Source organism: Thermobia domestica, chromosome 12 (assembly GCF_964235325.1).
Source record: "Thermobia domestica chromosome 12, izTheDome1.hap1.1, whole genome shotgun sequence".
Taxonomy (NCBI): domain Eukaryota; kingdom Metazoa; phylum Arthropoda; class Insecta; order Zygentoma; family Lepismatidae; genus Thermobia; species Thermobia domestica.
Window position 1 is genome coordinate 11,726,673 of NC_137465.1, and position 23,199 is coordinate 11,749,871.

The window sequence follows — 23,199 nt, forward strand, 5'->3', positions numbered from 1 at the left end:
TCCCAGAATCAACTTATATTCAACGTTGTCAGTGCGTGTATGGGGATCACACATCTAATCACCTAACACCTGCCCTCACATTTATCCCAGCTCAATTCAAAAGCTGCACTGCATGCAGAATTCGTTTTTCCTGAAACAGTTTCATGCGCTGTACTTCTCAAAAGTGCAAATATGTGCAGATTTCTTCTTTGCATACAATAAGAACAGTGTTTCCACTACGACATATTAAAAAATCACAGACATATTATGCCATATTTTCTACTAAAATGCCATTCTATCATTCGACCATAGTTTATATGCTTTCAGTACCAAATATGCATTTACCAAATATGATATTCAGTAGTACTACTACACAGCACATTAACGTTCTAAATATACAAAACGATACGTACATGTGGGTCATGTCAACATGTTTACCAGCCATTGAATATCTATACGCAATGTAGGAATAGTCGCATTCAAAGTCAACTTCCTATCTTCTGTCACTAAGCAGTGCCTCTCCGGCTTCGGCGGATAACCAAGTTTACACGTGCCATGAGGTCATTGTAAGCTGCTATCACTTCCTTTCCTGCACACTATCTTATGTGTACACTATTAAGGTTTAATTATAACAAATTATTTCGCGTCAATCTTTTACTTCACTTTTCGGGGCTTTGCCAAGAGTTGCATGGTTTGGCCCCACTGTGCGACGTGGTAATTCAAATTAGATAATCCATGCAAAAAACTTAATATTTTCAGCTACTCAGTTGACGCAAAGTAGCTTTGATTTCATCATTACCATTAGATTTAAGAAACTATTCGAGAGATATTTTCTGGAAAATTATATTGTTGATAGATCTTCCATTTTTGGCCGTAGTTATTATATAATAGTGCTTGCAATTTCAAAAATTCAGTTTTATCTATATGATTTATGGTTGCGATAAACTGAAAAACTCTACTATAATCTACTAAATTGATTGATTTTTAGTTTAGCGTCCCTTTCAGCAGCGAGGCTATATGAGACATGTACCTACGGCTTAATGTGGAATCCGAGTCACATGAGCTCTCGCCGGAAATGGAACTCGAGTCTCCCACGCCAAGGACGCGTACGCTAACCGCTTCTCTTAGTCAATAAAAATGGCACGCCATTAATACATGTACATTTATTCGCGGAAGAACAAGATGAGTTTACATTGTGAGTGTAAAGACTTTCAAACAAAATACGCCAAGCATTAACAATACGTGCGAAAAATTGTAAGAACTGAAGACAAATCTTACGCTGACAGCAAGGAAAATATTGCTTCTATTCAATGAATCTTACCTCCGTCGTCATAAAGCCACCAAACATCAATCGTGCCCTTCTTCTGTTTCTTTTGAAATTGCGTCACATTGGACACAACTTCTTTTGGAAGTTCACTGCCTCCTGGCCCCCTAAACAAATACAAAATTCAATCAATTAACGGGTATCATCTAGCAACAAATTTTACTAATTCAGTATATAAAATATGAATCAGGTAACATACGTACGAGCAATTTGATTTCACCTCAGCTACTTTTGTGCTGTAACATTTAAATTTTCAGCAACAGGTTTATTGGCTTCGCTCATCCCTTTAACCACTATATTTTTGCAATTTCTGTAAAAGGCAATATCATAAATCCCAAGTGTATCTAGTAATGATAAACTTCCTTATATTCAGACAGTTATTCCACTTAATCGAAAACGTGTCACATAAATAAGTAAATTAAAAGGATGTCTGCATGCTTGTAGCTCCAAGGAAAAAAATATTTATTTATTTATTTATTTATTCTGTTACAACCAACAGAAGTAAATATCAATCCGAACCCGCACACAAAACGTTAAGGTGGCCGTAATAGTTCAGTGGTGGAGCACTCATCTCTGGTTCGTGGATCCCTCGTTCGAAACCCAGCTCTCACCAAGTGGGCTTTCTGATGGACAAATACCGTGTACGTGGATTTCCTTGGGGTTCTCTTGTTTAATTCCACTTTTTCATTTTACCATTACATTTATCATCATTTCTCCGAGTATCATCAAGCGCACTAAACACCCATAGCCGATTTGAACGGAATAAGCACTACATAATGTATATGTTTAGAGAGGACATGTTAAACTTAATTTGAAGATCCCAGCACAGCCAACCGTAGAGGACAGGTTGATGATAGTATGTGTAGAAGAGTGACGCCAGCAGTTTGAAGGTTGTCTGTCAACACGAAGAATGTAATTGTGTGTCCCATTTCGTTGTGCATAGAGCGCGCAATGTGTCTCCAATGCCAGGACGACACTCGCGAACGCCTGTTGCGTAATTATATGACTGAGCGTAGATACACAGTTGGGATAGGAAGTTTTGGTGATAGTTCCGCAGAAAGCAACTTGCGTGGAACGTGACGTGTTAATGATTCATCGACAGTGTGCACGATCAGAGGCACAGGATTGTCAGTGATACCGCGACACGCCAGGTAGAGCCTAGATAAAAGGATCGTTTGAACTGTCCCAAGTGACAGGATAATAACTGTCAGCGCACTCAATCACTGTGGATTCACGTAAACGCACGAATACTAAACAACTGAAGTTAGATTTACGTTCCCGGCTTCCTCTCGCACGATTACTCCTGACACCTGCTTCACAATACTCAAGACTGTGCAATTACAGACTGTAAGAAAAGAAGCAATTATTTTCTTATTGCACACCTATATCTTTTCTGTGAGCGATGCGTCAAAACTCTATGGGTTTACCTTTTTAGGCCTTTTCTTAATCTTTTACACATTACGGTGTTATGTGTGATTTTTTACGAGTGGCAAAGCTATATTCTGCAACCCAGCGTGCTCTACTCGGTGCTTCTATCTTGAAATGCTAAGTTCCTATTAAGTACAGGTAGGACATGATGGAATGGTGCATAACCATCAATTGGACTCTTCTGCCTATGACCTCACCCAAGAAACGTTAAGATTTGTAGAGAGCGTGAGATACCCTACCAGACATTCAGCATTGGTACAAGTACAGTTGGAGCTATCATTTCTTATACCCACACTTATTCTGACACACTGCAAAACTGGTTTCAGGGAGTTTTAAAACCCACTCTACATCCCAGATTTAGCACTGCAGTCTTGGCATGAACAGCCGTGTGGACTGGAACACTTATGAAGTATGTGAGCTTAACGCATGATGAACTAATTCGAACGATTACCTCCAACGAACTGAAGCATCTCGATATTCAATCTTTTATATTATTATTTCTCCTATAGATAGCAGTATATGCTATACGCTTATAACAAGTGGAGCGATATTTCAGTACGAGGCCGGATACTTTTGGATTGAACTTGGTTTTGTAGTTATGTACAGTCACAAACAATATTAAGTACAGGTTGGAGTTATCATTCTTTATACCTCCAACCTATACTTAATATTGTTTCTATTATAATGGAGATTGCGCTGGAAGAAATATATTATGCTTATTAAAAGTGATATGCTTTATTGATATTATGTGATATTATGCAAAGTAGATCCAGCATTTGAGGCTTGTGTTAGCTTAGGGTAGAGTAGGTTACGTTAGCTTAGCTTAGCTAAAGTAGAGTAGGTTAGGTTAGCTTAGCTTAGCTAAAGTAGAGTAGCTTAGGTTAGCTCAGTTTAGGGCAAAGTAGCTTACGTTAGCTCAGTTTAGGGCAAAGTAGCTTACGTTAGCTCAGTTTAGGGCAAAGTAGCTTACGTTAGCTCAGTTTAGGGTAGAGAAGCTTACGTTAGGTTCAATATTCCTGGACCTACTCTGTGGCACTTAACTGTTTGCGAAAATATTGAATCGACGAGTTCGAAATATTAATCAAATTTGATTTCGCACATGGGCAGCGCGAGGGTCGCATACAATTTATCCACAGAATCATGTCATATGCTGCTCAAAGTAAGACATACTATTTGTGAGGAATATTCGACTTGATATTGTCATTCCATACGTTATGAAATTGCACCCATCATTCCTAACGGAATGTTCGCAAATTCTAATTCCCTTAGGGGGAACCCTTACGCCACCACTAAATTATTCTGAACCACACATTTTTGGATCGAGCAAATTACATATATAAGACGATAAAATGCTGCCTCAGTTGAATTGTTAGCAGTCTGAGTTCTTTTTCCCCAACGCTTTCAGTAGTCTAACTGAAATAAGTCCAAGGATATTTATATTGGAACTCTTTTATTGTTTCTATGGATATATTCACCTCTCATAAAGACCTTTAGAAACACGTTGTATAGATTGGACAATAACGCTTACTTGCTGGTTTTTTCAACTGTATCATAGTGCAGAATTTTGTCGCGTAAGCACAAAACGAAAGCAAGAATTAACCTTTTTCCTAAACTGATTTTACCACTCATAATTGCACATTTAGCTGAGAAGTGTTGACTGAGCGTAATACAGCAATTATTCAAGTCTATAACATATTTTATTTTAGGCTAACAGCAATTAGGAAAAAAATATTTTTGCTTGCAATTTCCATATTTTGGATCACTGGGAAAACACACATTTTTTATGTCGTGGTTTGTGTTCCTACCTTTACCCACCGAACTTTATGTTTTTTAAACAAAACTCCCTTAAATCCAAATTCAAAAGAGTATTCTTGACTAAATTTGGATTAGATATCATTTCACGAAGTTTCGAAAATGAAATGAAATCTTAAGTTTTACGTCCCATGATTATGCCGGCTAGTCTAAAGGAGACGGTGATGAGAAATGAACGAAATTATGGAATGAAGAAAGTAGGAGGAAACGGAAGAACTCCGAGAAAACCCATGCACACGACGTTTGTCCACCACAAAGTTCACTTGGCGCTAGCTGAGATTGAACCAAGGACCCCAAGCACCAGAGGTAAACGCTCTACTACTGAGGCACCGCTGCCCCACAAAGTTTTGAACACACGTTCTTTACACACATTGCATGCTGAAGAATAAAACGAAAGAAGAAAAACTTACCTGTATAAATCTGACACTGATCCTTTGTTGCTTTTTCCCTTCTTACTTTTATCCTTTTCATGAACATGGCTTTCGTCTACTACAGTCAATGTGTCGCCGAGTTTACTTCTGTTCACCATCGGTGTCGACGGTAGAGACATATCACTCACGCTGCTCACTGACCAAAGAGCAAAATACAAAATGAAATATAAATCTTAAATAATCAAGAAATTATGGTATCTTAAATAAAATCATTAAGAAACACTGGGATATAGAAAAAATACCTTAAATAAAACATTCAGTCACTCTTGTTGATATAGACTCCAACAAACTATATCAATAATTCCATAACAGACAGATTGTTAGCAACATATTACAGTCAAATATATCTAGTCCCAACAGCATTTTTCTAGACTTCTAGATAGAACTTACAATCTATTAATTGAAGTAACTTTGTAATTGTCTTATTCTAGGACCATACAGAGAATCTAACCTAGGACAAATGGTACGTACATTATCCATCAGGCTAAACGGGAAATATAGCTGTATCATGAGATCATTTATATTATGCCTTCCGTGTTATATTTTATATAAACTTTGTTGTCAGGCTTTTATTAACCAAAATGCATGAAGTATTATCACACAAAATTAATACGTTATCTCAACGAAACAAATTTTTGGTTTCCATTACTTCCATGCAACGTTATCAATATTAAGATAATCGTCTGTTTTCACCTAATCCCTTCTTTCAGGAAAAAAAAAGTGAGATTTTCCTCATTCCCACCGGACAAATGCCAGGATGGTACCTAAGATAAGATCCCAGGCCTTTCCTTTCTTCCCTTTCCTCGGACAGTCTGATTGCCAAGAGATGTCATCCCTCATCCGTGACGGGCTAACATGGTCATGGACGCCAAAGGCCAGAAATTTAATTCCTAATCCTAATCCAATTTATTTGTATTTTTTTTTAAACAATGTAAAACGCTGATTCAGTGATTATTTCACGAGTAAAATTCCACTTCATTGTGGAATTTCAGAATTTGCTCTGCGGAGATTTCCAGCATAAAAAGAATGAATGGGAATAAGATTGTTCTCACTGTGACATGAAGTTCCGTCTCATGTCAACTTGGATTTGATGACGTTTTGACGTAATGAAGGCGAAATTATTTACTTCCTTTCCTTCTTTAAACCAGGAATTCACAGGTATGCAGCGAGTCAAAACATGTAATAAAATTAAAATAAGTACCGTGCTTTACCCGCACAAAAGCGCGATTTTTGTTAAAACAGTGACAACCAACTTTTCAGCATTATACAGCCGCAACCATGTTTCAAGTTTGAGGAGCCAATTAGTATTGGACTATCGTCAATTAACCTCTTCGCTGGGTTAAAATAAATAAATAAATAAAAAAAAAAGTTAGTAATATGTGCCGTTAGTCAGTTATTTTTTACTATTACTGAAGCGCTCTCTGATAACGGACATTTTCGATAATTTTTATGTATCTTCTCCTCTCCCTCCCCAAGCTGCGGGGCTGAATTTGGATTTAAACGGCATCGGAAGTATCACTGTTCATCTCAGCGACCCCGAAAACTATGGATTTGGCAATAATACAAGGTCTGTATGATAAGTAATGAGACTCGCCGCGCCGCGGCGCGCGTGTCGCTGGAGCGGGTTTGTCGGTGATGGAGGATGTAGGGGGGGGTCCGAGCAAAGCAACGCACCGCGCGTCAGTTGGCTCCGAGCCTTAGTGGAGCGCGGACAAGCCTTGGACAAAGCCCTTGTGAACATTCTTGTCACGGCGGAAAATCAACAAACATGGAGGGTTCCATCGAACAGCGTTATGCGATCAAATTTTGCGTTCGCCTGGAGAAAACGGCTACTCAGACGCTTTCTCTCATCACGGAGGCCTACAAAGAGGAAGCCCTATCCAAAGCCCAGGTGTTTCGTTGGCACAGTGCGTTCCGGAACGGCCGGGAAAGCGTTGAGGATCTGGAGAGGGCTGGACGCCCGACAACAGTGACTACGGACGAAACTGTGGCAAAAGTGAGGGATCTCCTGAACTCAGACCGTCGATTATCGTTGAGATTGATTGCTGATGAACTCGATATGAACCACACAACAGTGCACAAGATTGTGACGGAACAATTGGGAATGAGAAAAACCTGTGCGAAACTGGTGCCGCGAGTGTTGACTGACGAACAAAAGCAACGACGTGTTGATTGTTGTCAGGAACTGTTGAACCTCATGAACAGTGACCCTAACTTTGAAGATGACGTCATAACAGGTGACGAGTCGTGGGTGTTCCAGTACGACCCTGAAACGAAACGTCAAAGCGCGGAGTGGCACACTCCTGCGTCCCCGCGCCCCAAGAAGGCCAGAATGTCGAAGTCAAAGGTGAAAACAATGTTGATTTTTTTTTGACAGTGTGGGGGTGGTCCACAAGGAGTTTGTACCCCAAGGACAAGCCGTCAACGCCGCCTTCTACAAACAAGTCCTTGAGAGACTGCACAGGAGCGTCAAGCGGAAAAGACCGGCGATCGCTAGCCGGTGGAAGTTGCATCACGACAATGCCCCTGCCCACACCGCCTTCTTAGTGACCTCCTTTTTGACCCGGATTGGGGTGGAAGTCCTTCCACAACCACCCTACAGCCCAGATGTGAGCCCGGCCGACTTCTTCCTCTTCCCGAAGCTGAAGCCACGCTTGAAAGGAACCCGTTTTGCAGACGTCACAGCCATCCAAGCAGCCGTGACCACATTTCTAAAGGACATGCCGGCTGCTGACTTCCAGGGGGCGTTTGCAGCGTGGAAACATCGATTGCAGAAGTGCATCGACGCAAGAGGAGAGTACTTCGAAAGCTTTTAAGTCCCTGTACAGATCAGATCAATAAAACAATGTTTCCAGACCTGGTCTCATTACTTATCATACAAACCCTGTATGTCATTTTCGATTATTATATATATATATATATATATATATATATATATATATATATATATATATATATATATATATATATATATATATATATATATATATATATATCCCCCTCCTCCATGTTGGGGGGCATGGCGTCTAAAGTGTCATTGTTCATCTCAGCGATCTCGAAAACTATAGATTCGACACTGATATTGGTCATTTTTAAATCATTTTTATACAACTCCTCCATCAAATTACGAAGCTGAATTTGGACGTACACGGGACTAGAAGTGTCACTGTTCAACTCAGCAACCCGGAAATCTATGAATTCGACATTGATATTAGTCATTTTCGATCATTTTTAAGTTATCTCCTCCTTCCCCTCCCCTGAGCTGCACTATCAAAGTGAAATGATAAAAACTATCCCAGGCCCAAACCTCATCTATGTTGAAAATTTGATCAAGATCTGTCGGGTGTTTCAAGAGATTAAGAAATAGTGTCCTTTAATTTTATATACAGGTTGTTTCAAAACAACACCGATAACGTTTAGGAGAATACTAAGGTACTAACGAAGCAATTTTTATAGAGGGAGTTTCGATATGGGCATATAATTTGAAGTACTCTCCAACTACCTCTATATAAATTATTGCAGAAGTACCACGGAATTCTGAAACTTGGATACGGCACATACTAATTCGTGAGATCGTGACCCGACTACGGTAGGTCCCATAGTTTTGGAGCTACGGACATTTAAATTTCATTTTTTTTTTTTTTTTTTTTCATGTTTTCGGCAGGCTATAACTCCGAAAGGAAGCATTTGTGCACCCAGGTTGGTCTATACTTTTTGCCTTACCTTGGTGTTAGGAATCAACTCCCAAACGTTGTCGGTGTTGTTTTGAAACACCCTGTATAAACATAAAAAGGGAACACTTTTGCATTTGTGATGGGCAAACAAAACATGAAGTGTTAACTCATGCAACGGTGTTAGGGGTTTCCGGGGATTAAAAAAACTGGCCATCTTTGTTTTTCGAAAACATCTAGAAAAGGTTAAAGAACGGGAGTCAAAGTTTTAAAATAAGCAGAAACAATTGAGTAGCTCCAAAATTATAAAAAAATAGAGAAAATGATCAAGTGCAATCTTGTTCTCATAAAAAGTTACGTCTAACCACATAGAGAGAGTATATTATAGTGCACATGTTGAAATTGGAAGTGGACGGGGCACCGTTGATCCTAACATCGTGTCCATTATGAATTGCTAAACAACAAGAAGTGATTCCTCCCTACATCACAATTTATTTGGATAATTTATTTATTTATTTATTTTTTATTTATAGTATTTATCATTGAGAGTGCAACGTAATAGGTTTTGCCGTTGTAGGCACTGAGCTGTTTCTCCAGCTGTTCCAGCTTCCATTATCTGCAACATTCATCTCAGAGCCCCACCTCTGGTTTCCAGAATATCCAAGAAAATGCTGTGCCATCAATTGTAAATTTTATTCCTCAAATCTAGATAGAGCTTTATAGTTACACACATCAGAGGCTCTCAAACTTTGTACACTTTTCTTCTTGGCTCCACATCCACAAATTCAACCATTTTGATCCACTCTAACACACTGTGAGACAAGTGAGACTAACACTGAGGTAGTTCACGAAATTTGTAGATTAATCTCAGCTAGCTGAGATTATACCCAACTTTATGCATACGAAAAGTGAAAAATCACAGTTTGATTCATCAGTTCCGAGCATTTACTCAGGTGTCTGAAATTAAACTCAAATGACGTCACGTTGTCTCGCCTTTTATGCATACAATCTTGAGATTAATCTCAAAATCTTGAGCAAAGAGTAAGATCTCAATTTTATGCATATCACTCTTTATCTTGCATTTTAATTTTTCTTTCCCCCTCCCTCATACATATTTTAATTTTCTCTCCGGAATGTTGAACTAATATCAAGATTCTAAATTGATTCAATGTAATTTATTTCTTCTACTTGTAACGGTCAAATAAATTGTGCTCTACTGATGAACGCCTAGATCAAACTGATTACACTAGAAACTCGAAATTTGGCATCATATAGGATTTGTAACGTAAGGTACCAGGACAGGTGTTCGGAAATTCGACGTGGAAAGGGAAGAAAGTGGAAAATGATGAATATTGCAATTATTATAAGAATTGTGCGTAATCTGGAAATTCTTTAAGGTTAGACACTCAAAATTTGTATTTGGACTTTTTATTTAAAATTAAACGCATATTTTATCATTTTTTGCTATTTGATACAGCAAGAGGAAAAGGGAGTAAGGAGTGTTTTATTAAGATGCCCCTACGAGATATTCAAATTTTGTGTGAGACTTTCGAGTACAGACCGAAAGACGCAGGAATAGGAAAGCAAAATGTTACCTACAGTAACATGTAGGGGCATTCGTTAGTACTTTCAATTATCAGTACTCCGAACTTGCCGCTTCACTTTTTGCTATATCTCGCTCATTTTCGTAACCCATTTACAACAAGCACCGCACATCTACAAATCCATCCTGTTTATAACATTTTCGCTCCAACAGATTTATTTACACTTACAGTTAACTTCTCCAAACAAAAGCACGTTTTTACCTTTCACCACAACTATCATGGTAAAGGATGAGATACCATGAGATTATTTCTGCGTATTTCCGTTAAAGGATGATATATATTTGACTGAAGAATACTGCAAGCGCAGATTAAAATGAATAACAATTTCAACGATTACTTTTAATTATTATTACTTGTACGTACATACATATATACATAATACGAGGAGGTGGGGCGGGGCGCGGCGAGTTGTATATGTAAAAGGATACCCATTCGCAAAAGGCTAATGTAGACGATGATTCCTCCACTTTCCCGACCCATTACAGGAAATGAAATGAAATCTGAGTTTTACGTCCCATGGTTATTGCCGGCTAGGCTAAAGGAGACGGTGGTGATGAGAAATGAATGAAATGGTTAAAAGAAGGAAGTAGGAGGAAACGGGAGAACCCCAAGGAAATCCACGCACACGGTATTTGTCCACCACAAAGTTTACTTGGCGGGGGCTGGGATCGAACCTGGGACCCCATGCACCAGAGGCGAACGCTCTACCACTGAGCCACCGCGGCCCTCCTGACCCATAGCACATTGAAATTCTGGTATTGATTTTCCTGAATTTCAATGACTAGCCAAGAAGCCCTGACCCGCAACCACTATCATTCGTGGTCAAGATTTTCTGTCTCAACCACCCCATAGCCGTCCAAACTTTCTTTTTATTTTTGAAATTCAGTACACGCTTCTTAGTGTAAATACTTATGAGTCAAAATTCTGAATTTGGAATACAATAGAAGACTACTACCGAACAATAATTATACACTAACGGTATCTTTAATATCTTTGCATTCTGAATGCACTCTCTTTGATTATCTACAACCAACAAACGTAAATTATTTATTTCGTCTGTAGCATTTGAATATTTTATTTATTTTTTCCTTTCAAACCTTAAAGTTCCTTTCAGCGCACATCAACCTTTTTATTTTATTATTCTTTATTATTTCTAACGATAATTTCCTTTTTCCAGCCTTTTCCGATCACCATCTTTTTGAATTTGTCTTGATTCTAAGGGCATTCTTCGTATCTTCTGTGGACAGCTTAAGTAAAGAAATAAATAAATAAAATAAAAATACCTTACTCTTCTCTGAAACTTAGTCGATTTTAATGGCTTTCGGCATATTTTGAAACACTTCCCCTGATTCATTTTAATTTGTCTGATTTTCAAAGTCAGTGTGAACCTTGTATAGAGGTGATGTGGTTAGCACTACGCTCAGGCTTGACCATTCTTGTTTCCGTAGATACACATTTTCACACAAGCTGAGTGAACCTCTGAACCATCTTGAATGAGAGTACAATGGGAGAATAAAATCTGCGCCCTCCAGGGATTGAACTCGAGCCGTTTGGTTGGTAGGTAGAGCCTTTCCAAAGACGCTACTATAGTTCTTTTGTATTATATATATATATATATTCCATTATTCTTAACACGAGTTTCCATTGTAATGATAGTACATTTATGCGTAGATTGGCGCAAGAGTATATAGCGTGGTTGCTAATTGTACTTTGAACAGAGATCGCGTTTCCTAGTGATTGACGTGTAAATCTATCATTCTGTCTATTCTGACTCGTAAAAGTTTAAACTGCGAGTCGAATTTGACTCGCAAAATTTCCGCCCGGTAGTTTTATTTGTTGCGAGTTATATATCATTGTAACGACGTGATGTGTTGCCAGGGTTTGAAAAAACCCGGGTTTTTTTGAAAAAGCCCAACCCACCTGGGCCCATGTGGGTTTTTTCGGGTATTTTCGGGTTTAATTGGGTTTTTTCGGGTTTAATTGGGTTTTTTCGAAATATTTAAATGTTTTTGGGGTAAAAGTGTTAAAATGTGATTTATATTTCAAGATTATCATTGCCACAACTTGTCACAATTGGCACAACAATTTTCTATTCACTACAGTTTTGAAAAAACGGCCGCCATTTTGTAATTTTACGTTGGATTGCTGCCAAGGTATATACATCTAATTTAGAGTGCCTCATGCTTCTACTCTGAACATGTCAACTTAAAAAGACCAGAAATTGCACTTTGTAGCGTGGATATCCGCTATTTTGAAAAAAAGAATGGCCGCCATTTTGAAATTTTACGTTGGTATGTCGCCAAAATCTATACAGGAAATTTAGTGTGTCTCATGCTTGTACCCTGGAAATTTAAACTTAAAAGACCGAAAGTGATACCCTGTAGTATCTGTGGTACAGGCAGACGAACGAACAAATGTAGATCGAATCATCCCAAGACCCTCAGCGACGTTCGCCAAAAATGAACACCAAATATATTAATTTAAAACAAAGATATATAATTCGTGTTTTATAAAATAAATATTTCAAAATGTCTTATACGACATAAATATTTTCCAATGTAAAATAAATAGTTTTATTGTTGGAGTCATGGGGGGCGATTAGGAGGGGCAGTTGCCTCCCCTCCACTTTTTTGAAATTACCCATTAATGTATATAGTTTCATTTGGAAATATAAAGTTTTGTATGTATTATTGGTTTATAGAATCAAAATGGTGCCATAAAGTATTTGTTGTTCTATGAGTACGTATTGGTTGTCTTCCCGTGGAATTAAGAAAGCTACAGGAATTGTGTTTGAACTGCCACTAAAAATAGCCCAAAAATAACATATTGGAGTGCCACAATTCCAGCGTACTTTAATTTCTTCTTGCAAGGGCTCGATATGTTACTCATTGAACTAATTGAGATAACATTTCTCAAGAAAAGAAGTCCTTCACAAGTTATTCTTTAATTGCACAAAAGTCGACAGTTCCTAAAATGTATTTTCTTCTTTCTAATAGTAAGGAATATTTTGATTTGATTTTTTTCAGTTTAACATCCTGTTCAGCAGCGAAGTTATATGAGATGTGGACTTAATGATCATCATTTAGTTCGAACCACGTGAGCTCCCCGGGAATCGAGCCCGGGTCTCCCACGTCAAAGGCGCGTACGCTAACCGCTTAGCCACGAAGGAGCTCAGTAAGGAATATTAATTTTGCAGTGTAATATACGAGTTTAGGGGTATACATATACAGTTTTGTATATACAATTAAATTTAGTGAATTCAGCATAATTCTACGTTTTAGGATTATTTTGTATAACTGAAACGTGGAGTGACTCTAAGTATTGCTGAGTTTTGATATATTCCAAGAAAGTGAAAACTTTACTTAATGGCAGCGAACATGTTTCGGGAAGCTGCAAAAGTATTTCTTTAAATGTCGTAGTATATGCTTGTAGTATTCACTGTCATTCTAAGAGTAATAACACATAATAGCATTCGTGGAATTAAAAATGTAAGTTGTTCATTAATTTCCAGTTTCAATATAACTTTTGCAAAACAAGCCTCATTATTCATTACTATGATTATTTGATTAATATTATTCTTTCTGTTTGTTTTACAAATTTGTTTTTAAATAGGTTAGGATTTAGATTTCTGGGCTTTAGGCATTTAAGGCCATTTAGCCCTTCATGTTTTGAGGGATGACGTCCCTCGGCGAGCACACAATCCGGGGAATGGGAAGGAACAAAGGATAGGGGAAGGAAGGAAGCGACCTGGGACCTATATGTTAGGTACCACCCCGGCATTTGCCTGGTGTGAATGAGGAAAAACCAGGAAAACCTCATTCAGGGTGGCTGGCCTGAAAAAGCGTTTTACACTTTTTCGAGCGAGTGCCCCCACCGGGAATCGAACCCGGGACCGCTCGCACCGTTGTTATTAAATAGGCCCCTAATCTGATCACACAATTTTCCAGACAGATATTCATGAGCAAGGAATCAAATCTCTTCTTACACCTTCGTTGTTTAAGAGTACAAAGGGCTAGTATCTACTTGCGTTGCCCTTGTCAATTTACTTAGTAAAATATGAAACAAGATATACCGTATAACTGAAACAGATACTATCCTAATAGTTGTACAACCTTTCGTCAAAGTGTTACAAGCAGCCAGGAAAACTAAAATAGATATCAAATATTCAGATCATGTCTTCCCCCCCCCCCCCCCAAACACACACTTTTAACGTCTAACCGCCGCCACTGGTTGTAGTTCACTTCCGATACTTTGTGCGTTCAATTACGGGAATTTCCCGAGCACTTGTTGCAAGACGGCTCTTTCCATAAAATTAATTTAAAACAATTAACACAGACATAATTCATATTTTATAAAGTAAATGTTTCAAAATGTCTTAAATGAAATTCAATATCTTCCAGCGTAAAATAAATAGTGTTATTGTTGAATTATTCAGTTGCGACGCTTTGTGCGTTGAATTGGGGGAATTTCCCGAGCACTTCTTTCGCGACCTTTTTTTTTTTTCCTTTCCTTTCTTTCGAAAATGCAGTTGATTTCAGCATTTGAAATAGTAAGAGTTACGTAATCTTCGGAACTCCGAGCACTACATATTTACTGGTAATACCAGCACCTATGGCCTTAAACCCGATGAGGGATAACGTCCCTTGGCGTCACCGAGTCAGCGAGCACACTTTTCACGGAAAGTATTTTCTAAAATATAAAAGTGCATATCTTACTTCAAACAGGCTATAAGCATAATCTATACATTAATTTGTTCTATAATTACCTCAAGCTAAAGTTTTTTTTAAATTATTTTTTTAATTCATTCAGTGCATTCAGAAGTTTATGTCTTATGTTGTTGTATACCTTAATGTGAAAGCATCTAATTTGCCCAGGAAAGTCCAAAATCTGATAAAAATCGCTTTCAATGTAATCACCTTAGTTGTACCAACAATATACAGCAAAAAGCTCAAAAACCCAGGCGGGTTTTAAGGTGGGTTTTTTCAGGTGGGTCCAACCCGAAAAAACCCGGTGGGTTTTTTCGGGCTGGGCCCACTTGGGCAAACCCTGTGTGTTGCAGAACACATTTGGTGTTCTGAGTGAATCAATCTGGTGTAAACCTGAAAGAGAGATTTCATGGGTATGACATTTCATTAAACAAAGTGTATGGTTTGGCTTCTGATGGTGCTGCAGTAATGGTGGGAAAAGTTAACGGTGTCGGTGCTAAACTTCGGGATGTGTCTCCAATTCAGCAGTAAAGGAAGTGGACACGCGCTAGTAAGTTAACTTGAACAAGAAAAATCGTCCAAAAATGCAACTGCAACAGACTCTACAGTCAGTTAAGATCATTTCGCTTTGTTTATATTACATAATTACTTTTAGATGTTAAATTGACTCGCAAAAATTTGAATGAAGCGCGAGCTCTGTTTGAACTACCTTTATGTTCTATGTCTCCTTACATAGAGTATGTACACAAAACAATAGCTTAATCTAGTTCGTATAAATTTAAACTAAACCATTTACATTTAAGATTTTACATTTTTATATATATTTCAATGGCAATGTATACGCTTATCAATGTCCCTCCGCTTGACATAATTAATATTCAAAGTAGCTTCTAACATTACATTTTTTTAATGCTTTCTAAACTATTGTTTAGCGTAGCATATTCTAAACACTACTTTTTTGATCATGCAGCATAGCAAAGCATAATTTTGCTTTATTTTTATAAAAAATTATATCTCTGATTTATTCAACTTTTTCGTTGATCAAAAATATTGGTACAAAAGCACGCATATATTTTTTTTATAATTGCTGCTGATTGAGGGGAAACTAAAAAATTTACAGAAGCCAAATTGTTAGCTTTAAAACGATATTTCACATTCGAAGAAGGGGAGTGCTAAAATTATATACAAAGAACTAACTTATTTATTCAGTAACTTATGATTCAGAGGGTATAAAAAAAAATTTGTCACAATATTTTGGGAACAGGTTCCTCATCAAAATAAGAAAAGAAGTAAATGTAAACCTGTAGTCGGAACTGCATAGTTTCGTAGTTATTGGAGCCGAAAACGTGAAAAATGAACTTTAAAAGGTCCACAGTTCCACTACTGTAGGTCCGATCGTAGTCAGGTCAAGATATCACTGAGGAACTAGTATTTGAACTATCCAAATATCCATCTTTCAGAATCTCTGGTACTTACACAATCAGTTTGAGAGAGACTGTTTGGGAGTACTTGATCACTCTCCATCTACCTTTCTAAAAATTAGTGTGCAAGTACTGGAGGATTCTTAAACATGAATATTTGGATAGTTCACATACCAGTTCCTCAGTGGTCTTGACGAAACTACGATAGGTCCCACAGTAGTGGAACTATGAACTTTTAAAGTTCACTTGTTTTACGTTTTCGGCACCCTGTAGCTCCAAAATTACCCACTTTTGAGCACAGGTTCATATGAACTTTTCCCTTACTTTGATTGAGGAATCTGTTTCCAAAATATTGTGACAACATTTTTTGTAACACCCTGTATAAACAGGCGGGAAGCAAGTTATGTTTGGCAAGGAACGTTGTGAATAAGTGCTAACGACTTAGAATCGTTCCCACTTTAGCACTTGTTGCCACTGTATAGTCTAATGTTTTGTGTTGTGATTAATTAATTTTTACCTACTTTCGGCGAGAGTTTTTCTCTACGATTTTACCGAGTTGTGTGTGCAGGTGCATCTCTATACGCAATCGATACTTCTTCATTTGGCAGTCAATCCGTCTCGTTAAGATTGATGGTAGCTAGCAGCCTTAACAGATAACATACTTCTTCCCACCGCTCTCCCTATCGATGATCTTCACAGTTACATACGAGGTACTACCCAAAATATCCGAGAATTTTTACCGGGCAACTAGTAGCAGTACGATATTCTGCCGCTAGATGTCTCGAGGTATATGTATTAACTACTACACCACAAAATTGTATTATCTTTGACGCATTCAGTTGTGAGTTATACTTGTGCGTGTCAGGACATGTTTCAGTGCTTCTGTGATTTGTCAAATGGCTGATGTTAAAGAGCAACGGATTTGCATCAAGTTCTGTATCAAGTTAAAGAAAACTGCAGCTGAAACATACCACATGCTGAAATAGGCATTTGGTGAGAGTGCACTGAGTCAAGCAAGAACATTTGAGTGCTTCAAGCGTTTCAAAGGAGGCCACGAATCTGTGGAAGATGACAATGATTCTGGTCGACCGTCAATATGCACAACACCGGAAATGATCATGAAAGTGCGTGATGTGATTCGCGAAGACAGAAGGCAGACTATTCACGATGTTTGTAACAGACTTCGACTGTCGTACGGTATATGTCAATGAACTCTATCCGATGAACTGAACATGAGACGGATTGCAGCGAAGTTTGTCCCTCGCCTTCTTAGCATCGATCAAAAAATCCTCAGGATTCAAGACGAGTACTGAGTTGCAACAAAGAGTTCGAGTGTCCAAACTTCTTATCCATAGACATTACAGGTGATAAATCTTTGGTCTATGGTTATGACCTGGAAACTAAGCAGCAATTATCACAAAGCCGGAAAAAAAAAAAACCTCTACAAGTTCGCAACAACACCAAGTCGATGCTGATGTTTCTTTTCGACATTCGAGGAATTGTTCATAAGGAGTTTGTTCCACCTGGTCAGAATGGTTGCTCAGACCAAACGAAAGACTGACTGCTGCACCATTATAATGCGCCCACGCACACCTCACTCGTTGTGAGGGAATTCCTGGCCAAAAACATGGCAACGGTCCACCCTCCCTACTCCACTGACCTAGCCCCGTGCGACTTCTGTTCCGAAGATTAAACTAGCGTTGAAAGGGAGATTGACTCCCTTGAAGACATCCAAGTGGAATCGCAACGGGCCCTGAACACCCTTTACTCTGCGGACTTCGCTGGGATCATTGCATACATGGCGGAGAGGACTACTCTGAACGTGACTGAGAACATTAGGACAAAGTATAATTTCCTGATTTTTACTATGACATTGTGTCGAATATTTTGGGTAGCACCTCGTAATGTATAACAATTCTAATCAACTCGTAAGTCTATTTCAGAAAATGACTGCATAACATATGTTTGTAAGATTAGCTCTTTCCTATAATTCATACTAGAAAATTAGATCGTTTTTCAGTGAATGCCTACGATGCAAAGCCTAACAATATTTTTGCTAAGCACAGAATTTAGTTAATATATAAATAATATGAAATCACAGATCTGAGAGCTTTCAAAAAAAAAAAAAAAAAAAAAATCTGTAAGCAATGACTACAAAGGAGAAGAGAGATACGCACGAACGAATTTTGAAATTTTTAAACTATCAGTCTTCAAATTAAAATTTATGATTTAGTGAATAGTTTACCATTATATAGATTTTATTGTTAGTTTTAAAATATTAAATTTTCCTTTTACTATTCTAATGCATTTTTAATGATTACGTCATTACATGCATTATAACTTCAGACCACGTACTTGCTAAACTGAGAGCTCTATAACAAGGTAGAATAGAATGTACTTTTAAATAAAACCTATTTTTCGAGTAAACATCTTTCTTTGTTTAAATTTCTATTTAGTGTCGTCAGCCATTCATGCACTAGCTACACAGGCTTATTCGTCTACATTCTACTGTCACGGTTTATTCACAACTTACCCGTGGTCATTTGCTGAATCCCTACACCAAGATATTTGTACAGCTCTGGTTGATTAAATTGAAAAAGAAACCAATCAGATAATTATTCACAATTTTGAGCTGATCTTTATCTATAAATGACAAATAAATGTCATGCAAACTATCTTCTGTTCCACAATAACAAAAACTCCAATGTTTTTTAATGATGTACAAAGATAATGATTTCGGGACTAACTCTCAGATGCATACCGCGCATTTTGTACATGCAAAAGTGAGAAGTTATTTTGTTTTACGTCAAAATCTTGACAACATGAACAATTCATGCGCATTCAAAACACTGAAACACAACTTTAAACTCCATGATTCTCAATAGAAGAACCTACAGGATATCTCAGGTAAAATAACTGTCTCAAAGCATACTCTTCGGAAACTACAATAAGGCGTAGTAGGAAGGGAAAAAAAATCGTTCCATCACCTCAGAAAATATTCAATGTCAACCATATCATGTATAAAAACTTTCTCAGTATGCAATTTTGAATCAAGGATAAATATTTTCATACTGTTTGCAGAAAGGTCATTGGTCTTCCACTAGTTCTTCAACTTCCTAACTCTGAACTAATTTAATGCAGTGTTTTACTATTAAACTGCTGAACTTTCGGATACAATGTTGCTCAATACTAGAAACAGGACACTAGTATATTAAGTTAAATAGATATTTGAAAACAATGTGTCCTTTGCGAAACATTATCTTCTCATAAAATGCTTTCTTTGTCTTTTAAAAATATCTAGTAAACACGTTAAGTTGATGAGTAATTTGCGATTTTACATTTATATTTTTTCAGCGATTTTTGCGATTTTACATTTATATTGTCAGAATTACAGTATTGAAGAATCAAGGAGTTTCGAGGAGTTGAAGTGTTACGAAATTGAGTTGAGTTGAGTTGATTTTGAGTTTAACGTCCCGTTCAGCAGCGAGGCTATATGAGACGTGGATCTACTGATTAACGTGGAATCCGAACAACACGAGCTCCCGCCGGGAATCGAACCCGGGTCTCCCACGCCAAAGGCGCGTACGCTAACCGCTTAGCCACGGAGAAGCTCTGTTACGAAATTGAGTGTTGTCAATATGACATTTTCAGTTGACGAATACAACTTGATATCTTATGACCAGGCCCGTATTTGGGTAAGTGCAATTCTGTGCTCGAGCACAGGGCGGAACTTTTTTCTTAAAGATTCACAGTAATATTTAAAATTAGCAACCCGCAGAGTCCCGCGAAAATATGTTAATATGTTTACTTCCCTCTAATTATAGTAGTTACTAATTAGCTAGCTTATCTGATTATTTTTTAAAAGTCATCCTCTTCCAGCCCCACCCTAAGAGGTGAGGATGAACATAATGAAAACTGATACCGTTAAATTCAGCGACCTCAAAAACTATGAATTCGATTCTAATATTGATAGTTTTTGATTATTTTTAAAATGTTCCCATGTTATTCCTAGGGGGGGACTTTGCACCCCCATATCTCAGCTGAGATATGACCTAGGGACCTGGAACAGGTCATTTGGATCATTTCTCTGAGAGCTTTAAAACATTAAAATTTTATGTTTCTATCTATTATGATTCTCGAGTTGAAAAGCGCTACAGACAGACAGACAGCTTATTGTATTATTACTATAGATGCTATTAAACCATTACTGACAGTGAATAATGTAAACTATTATTTTTCTTGTCAGTTCTCACCAATAATTATTAATGCCTCACACTGACGTCCACCAATGGATGTCAGCCAATCCCAGCTTCGAAATTACGCTCCCACTAGATTTCTAGTAGGTTTGTTCTTGTTCGTTCGTTCTCGTTCTCTCTCTCTCTCTCTCTCTCTCTCTCTCTCTCTCTCTCTCTCCTCCTCCTCCTCCTCCTCCTCCTCCTCCTCCTCCTCCGGTGTTGTTCCCTTCCGACTTCCTGTGGGTCGGTATCAGTGATAACAATCCCTGCACTGTTCGCTCAACATTCGGACAAGTGACACGTGTTTGTTTGTTAGTTTGTCTATATGTTAGTTTATAATACACACTGAACTGTGATGTGAAAAAGAGGAAAGTGCGAGTTTATTGTTACTTCTTTTGTATAAAGTTGTGATGGACGGTACAAAAAGTTGGGGGCAGCATATACACGGAAGGCAGAAGAAAAGAAGCATAAAGAGGCGATGCTTATGATCTATATGGGCTTCCAATTCCATTAAATTCATTCGACAGCGACTGGAAATCCACAAATGCTATATTACTATTTAAAACCCATTAGTGAGTTACACTAGCCGTGTGCACCAACGAAGTTTAAACGAGCGTTCACTCAAACGCGTTCAACATTAAACTTTCAAGTTTAAAAGTGGTTCCAGAACTTTTGTTGCACCACTGAAAGTAGAAGTTCAGTACATCTCGTTTAAGTAAACTTTGGTCAATTTGTAAAATCGACTCTGATTGGATGTCGTCTTTTGTCTCTAATCTTCGTTTAACAAAGTAACAAAAAGAAAGCATACCGCGTGCCTGTCTTTTCGACTTTCGAGATTCTGTGCATAGAGTTGTGAGTAGTTTAATTACAGTGATCGTAATGAAACCACGAGCAAAAAATGTTTCCAAACACGAGAAATGTATTGTAATTTCATTAGTGAAAAAATACAAAGATTATTGAATGTAAACAGACTGACTTGGATCGACGAAGTTTAAACTCCCAAATTTGGCCGTTCAAGCTAAATCCAAGTTTATCCACCATTTGATCGAGACTCAACCTTGAACGTTGTTGGTGCAACAGACATTTTTACCGAGCTTGGTTATGACCCTCGTTCAAGAGTTTTACTTGGTTGGTGCGCACGGCCAAACAAAAAAGGGGAAAAAATGAAAATACCCACAGAAAGTGTGTTTTATACCTCCAAATTTTCTACATTTTATATTTGGAATACTTATTTTATAACTGGAATTGGTCAACTCAAAGTTCCCATATGATATAGTGACAAGTCTTCAAGATATGAAAAGTAAAAATGAAGTAGATTGTCCCAACGAGCAATAGTTTACTTTAAGGGACTAAATATTTCCATTTTGTAATCTTTCTCGTATTTTTATGTCATTATCTCTAAGTCAGTTTTTGAGTTTTATAATTTTGTTATGCTTTATTCAACATATTCCAAAAATATTTATTTTTTTATATTTTCTTTAAATAATAGGATTGATTTTATATTCTTAAATTTTTGAGCAAGCTATTGTAAGTTTGAATAATATTAACACTATTTATACCAAAAGTTGAAGTAACATTGTCCATATCAATTTCATTCTTTTTTCTCTCATGTTATAACAATGGACATATTTTCTCTTTATCAGAAGTAAATATATTGTGCGCATACATACAAGAATGAACATATACATTCCACTGAATGAATGTTCATTTGATTATACAAACAAACTCTTACTTGAATAAAACAGAGGATGAGCATGCATAGCTATAGCAACGGAACAGAAAGATGTACACGTACTTCGGGAAATGATTCATGACATCAAAAGAAAACAAAGTCACCTTGCATGTTGTCGAATTCCGCGTCGTGTACGAGTGAGAGGGCCAACTTGGAATTGAAACTCTAACGGAATCTTTCTAATCCGTTCCAATTATCAGAATTCGATTTTCGATTCCGAGTTTGCCCCCTGTCACTCTTACATGACGCGGAATTCGACAATATGCAAGAGGGCGTTTTGTCTTCTTTTGATGTTACGAATCACCTCCCGAAATATGTGCACATCTTTCAGGTTCACCCTGTGTAATTCCCAACTCAGATTTTGATGTATTACCATCCTTAAATATGGTATGACATTCGACTATCACCCTTATTAATATCAATTTTATATATTCGACAAAATTATCTTTGGTTTTAGTGATGTTGAAAAGAAAAAGAAAAGATGCGTGAATTTTACTGAAAATGACTTCACGCAAAAGGAGAAAATGCGAGTCATAGATGTCTCACACTCAACCATTGTCAACTTTGTTATAAAGAAACAATCAGGGTGTCTACTAAAATTCCAAAATGAAATTTCGTGACTTTTTCATGACCTTTTCTTTAGTAAACCATAAAATTTCGTACCATTCTCAACAGGAAATTTGGGTGTGAATTAGGCCGAATTTTCATACATGCGACAGAAGCATGCTTTGCTTGTGATTTGGTAGCGTCTAAAGCCGATCATAGATATTTTTGGTTGTGAATTTTAATGTTTTATAGAACAAAATTTTCCAGTTTGTACTTATATTTGTACAGATTAAAAAAAAAAAAAAAAAAA

At 37.5% G+C, this 23,199-nt stretch overlaps 1 protein-coding gene across 3 annotated transcripts in view; it reads right to left on the reverse strand.

Moving 5' to 3' along the window:
* The window catches only part of Ncc69 (sodium chloride cotransporter 69), a 268,620-nt gene that overhangs the window by 22,405 nt on the left and 223,016 nt on the right, over window positions 1–23,199 (reverse strand). For 2 of the 3 annotated variants that reach the window (XM_081733465.1, XM_081733466.1), the window contains exons 14-16: window positions 18,910–18,954; window positions 4,954–5,110; window positions 1,301–1,410 (exon numbers count right to left, since the gene is read on the reverse strand). In XM_081733465.1, coding sequence (XP_081589591.1) covers window positions 1,301–1,410; window positions 4,954–5,110; window positions 18,910–18,954 — 312 coding nt within the window. The remainder of the gene's footprint in view (window positions 1–1,300; window positions 1,411–4,953; window positions 5,111–18,909; window positions 18,955–23,199) is intronic. The other variant, XM_081733467.1, reaches the window with a different exon arrangement.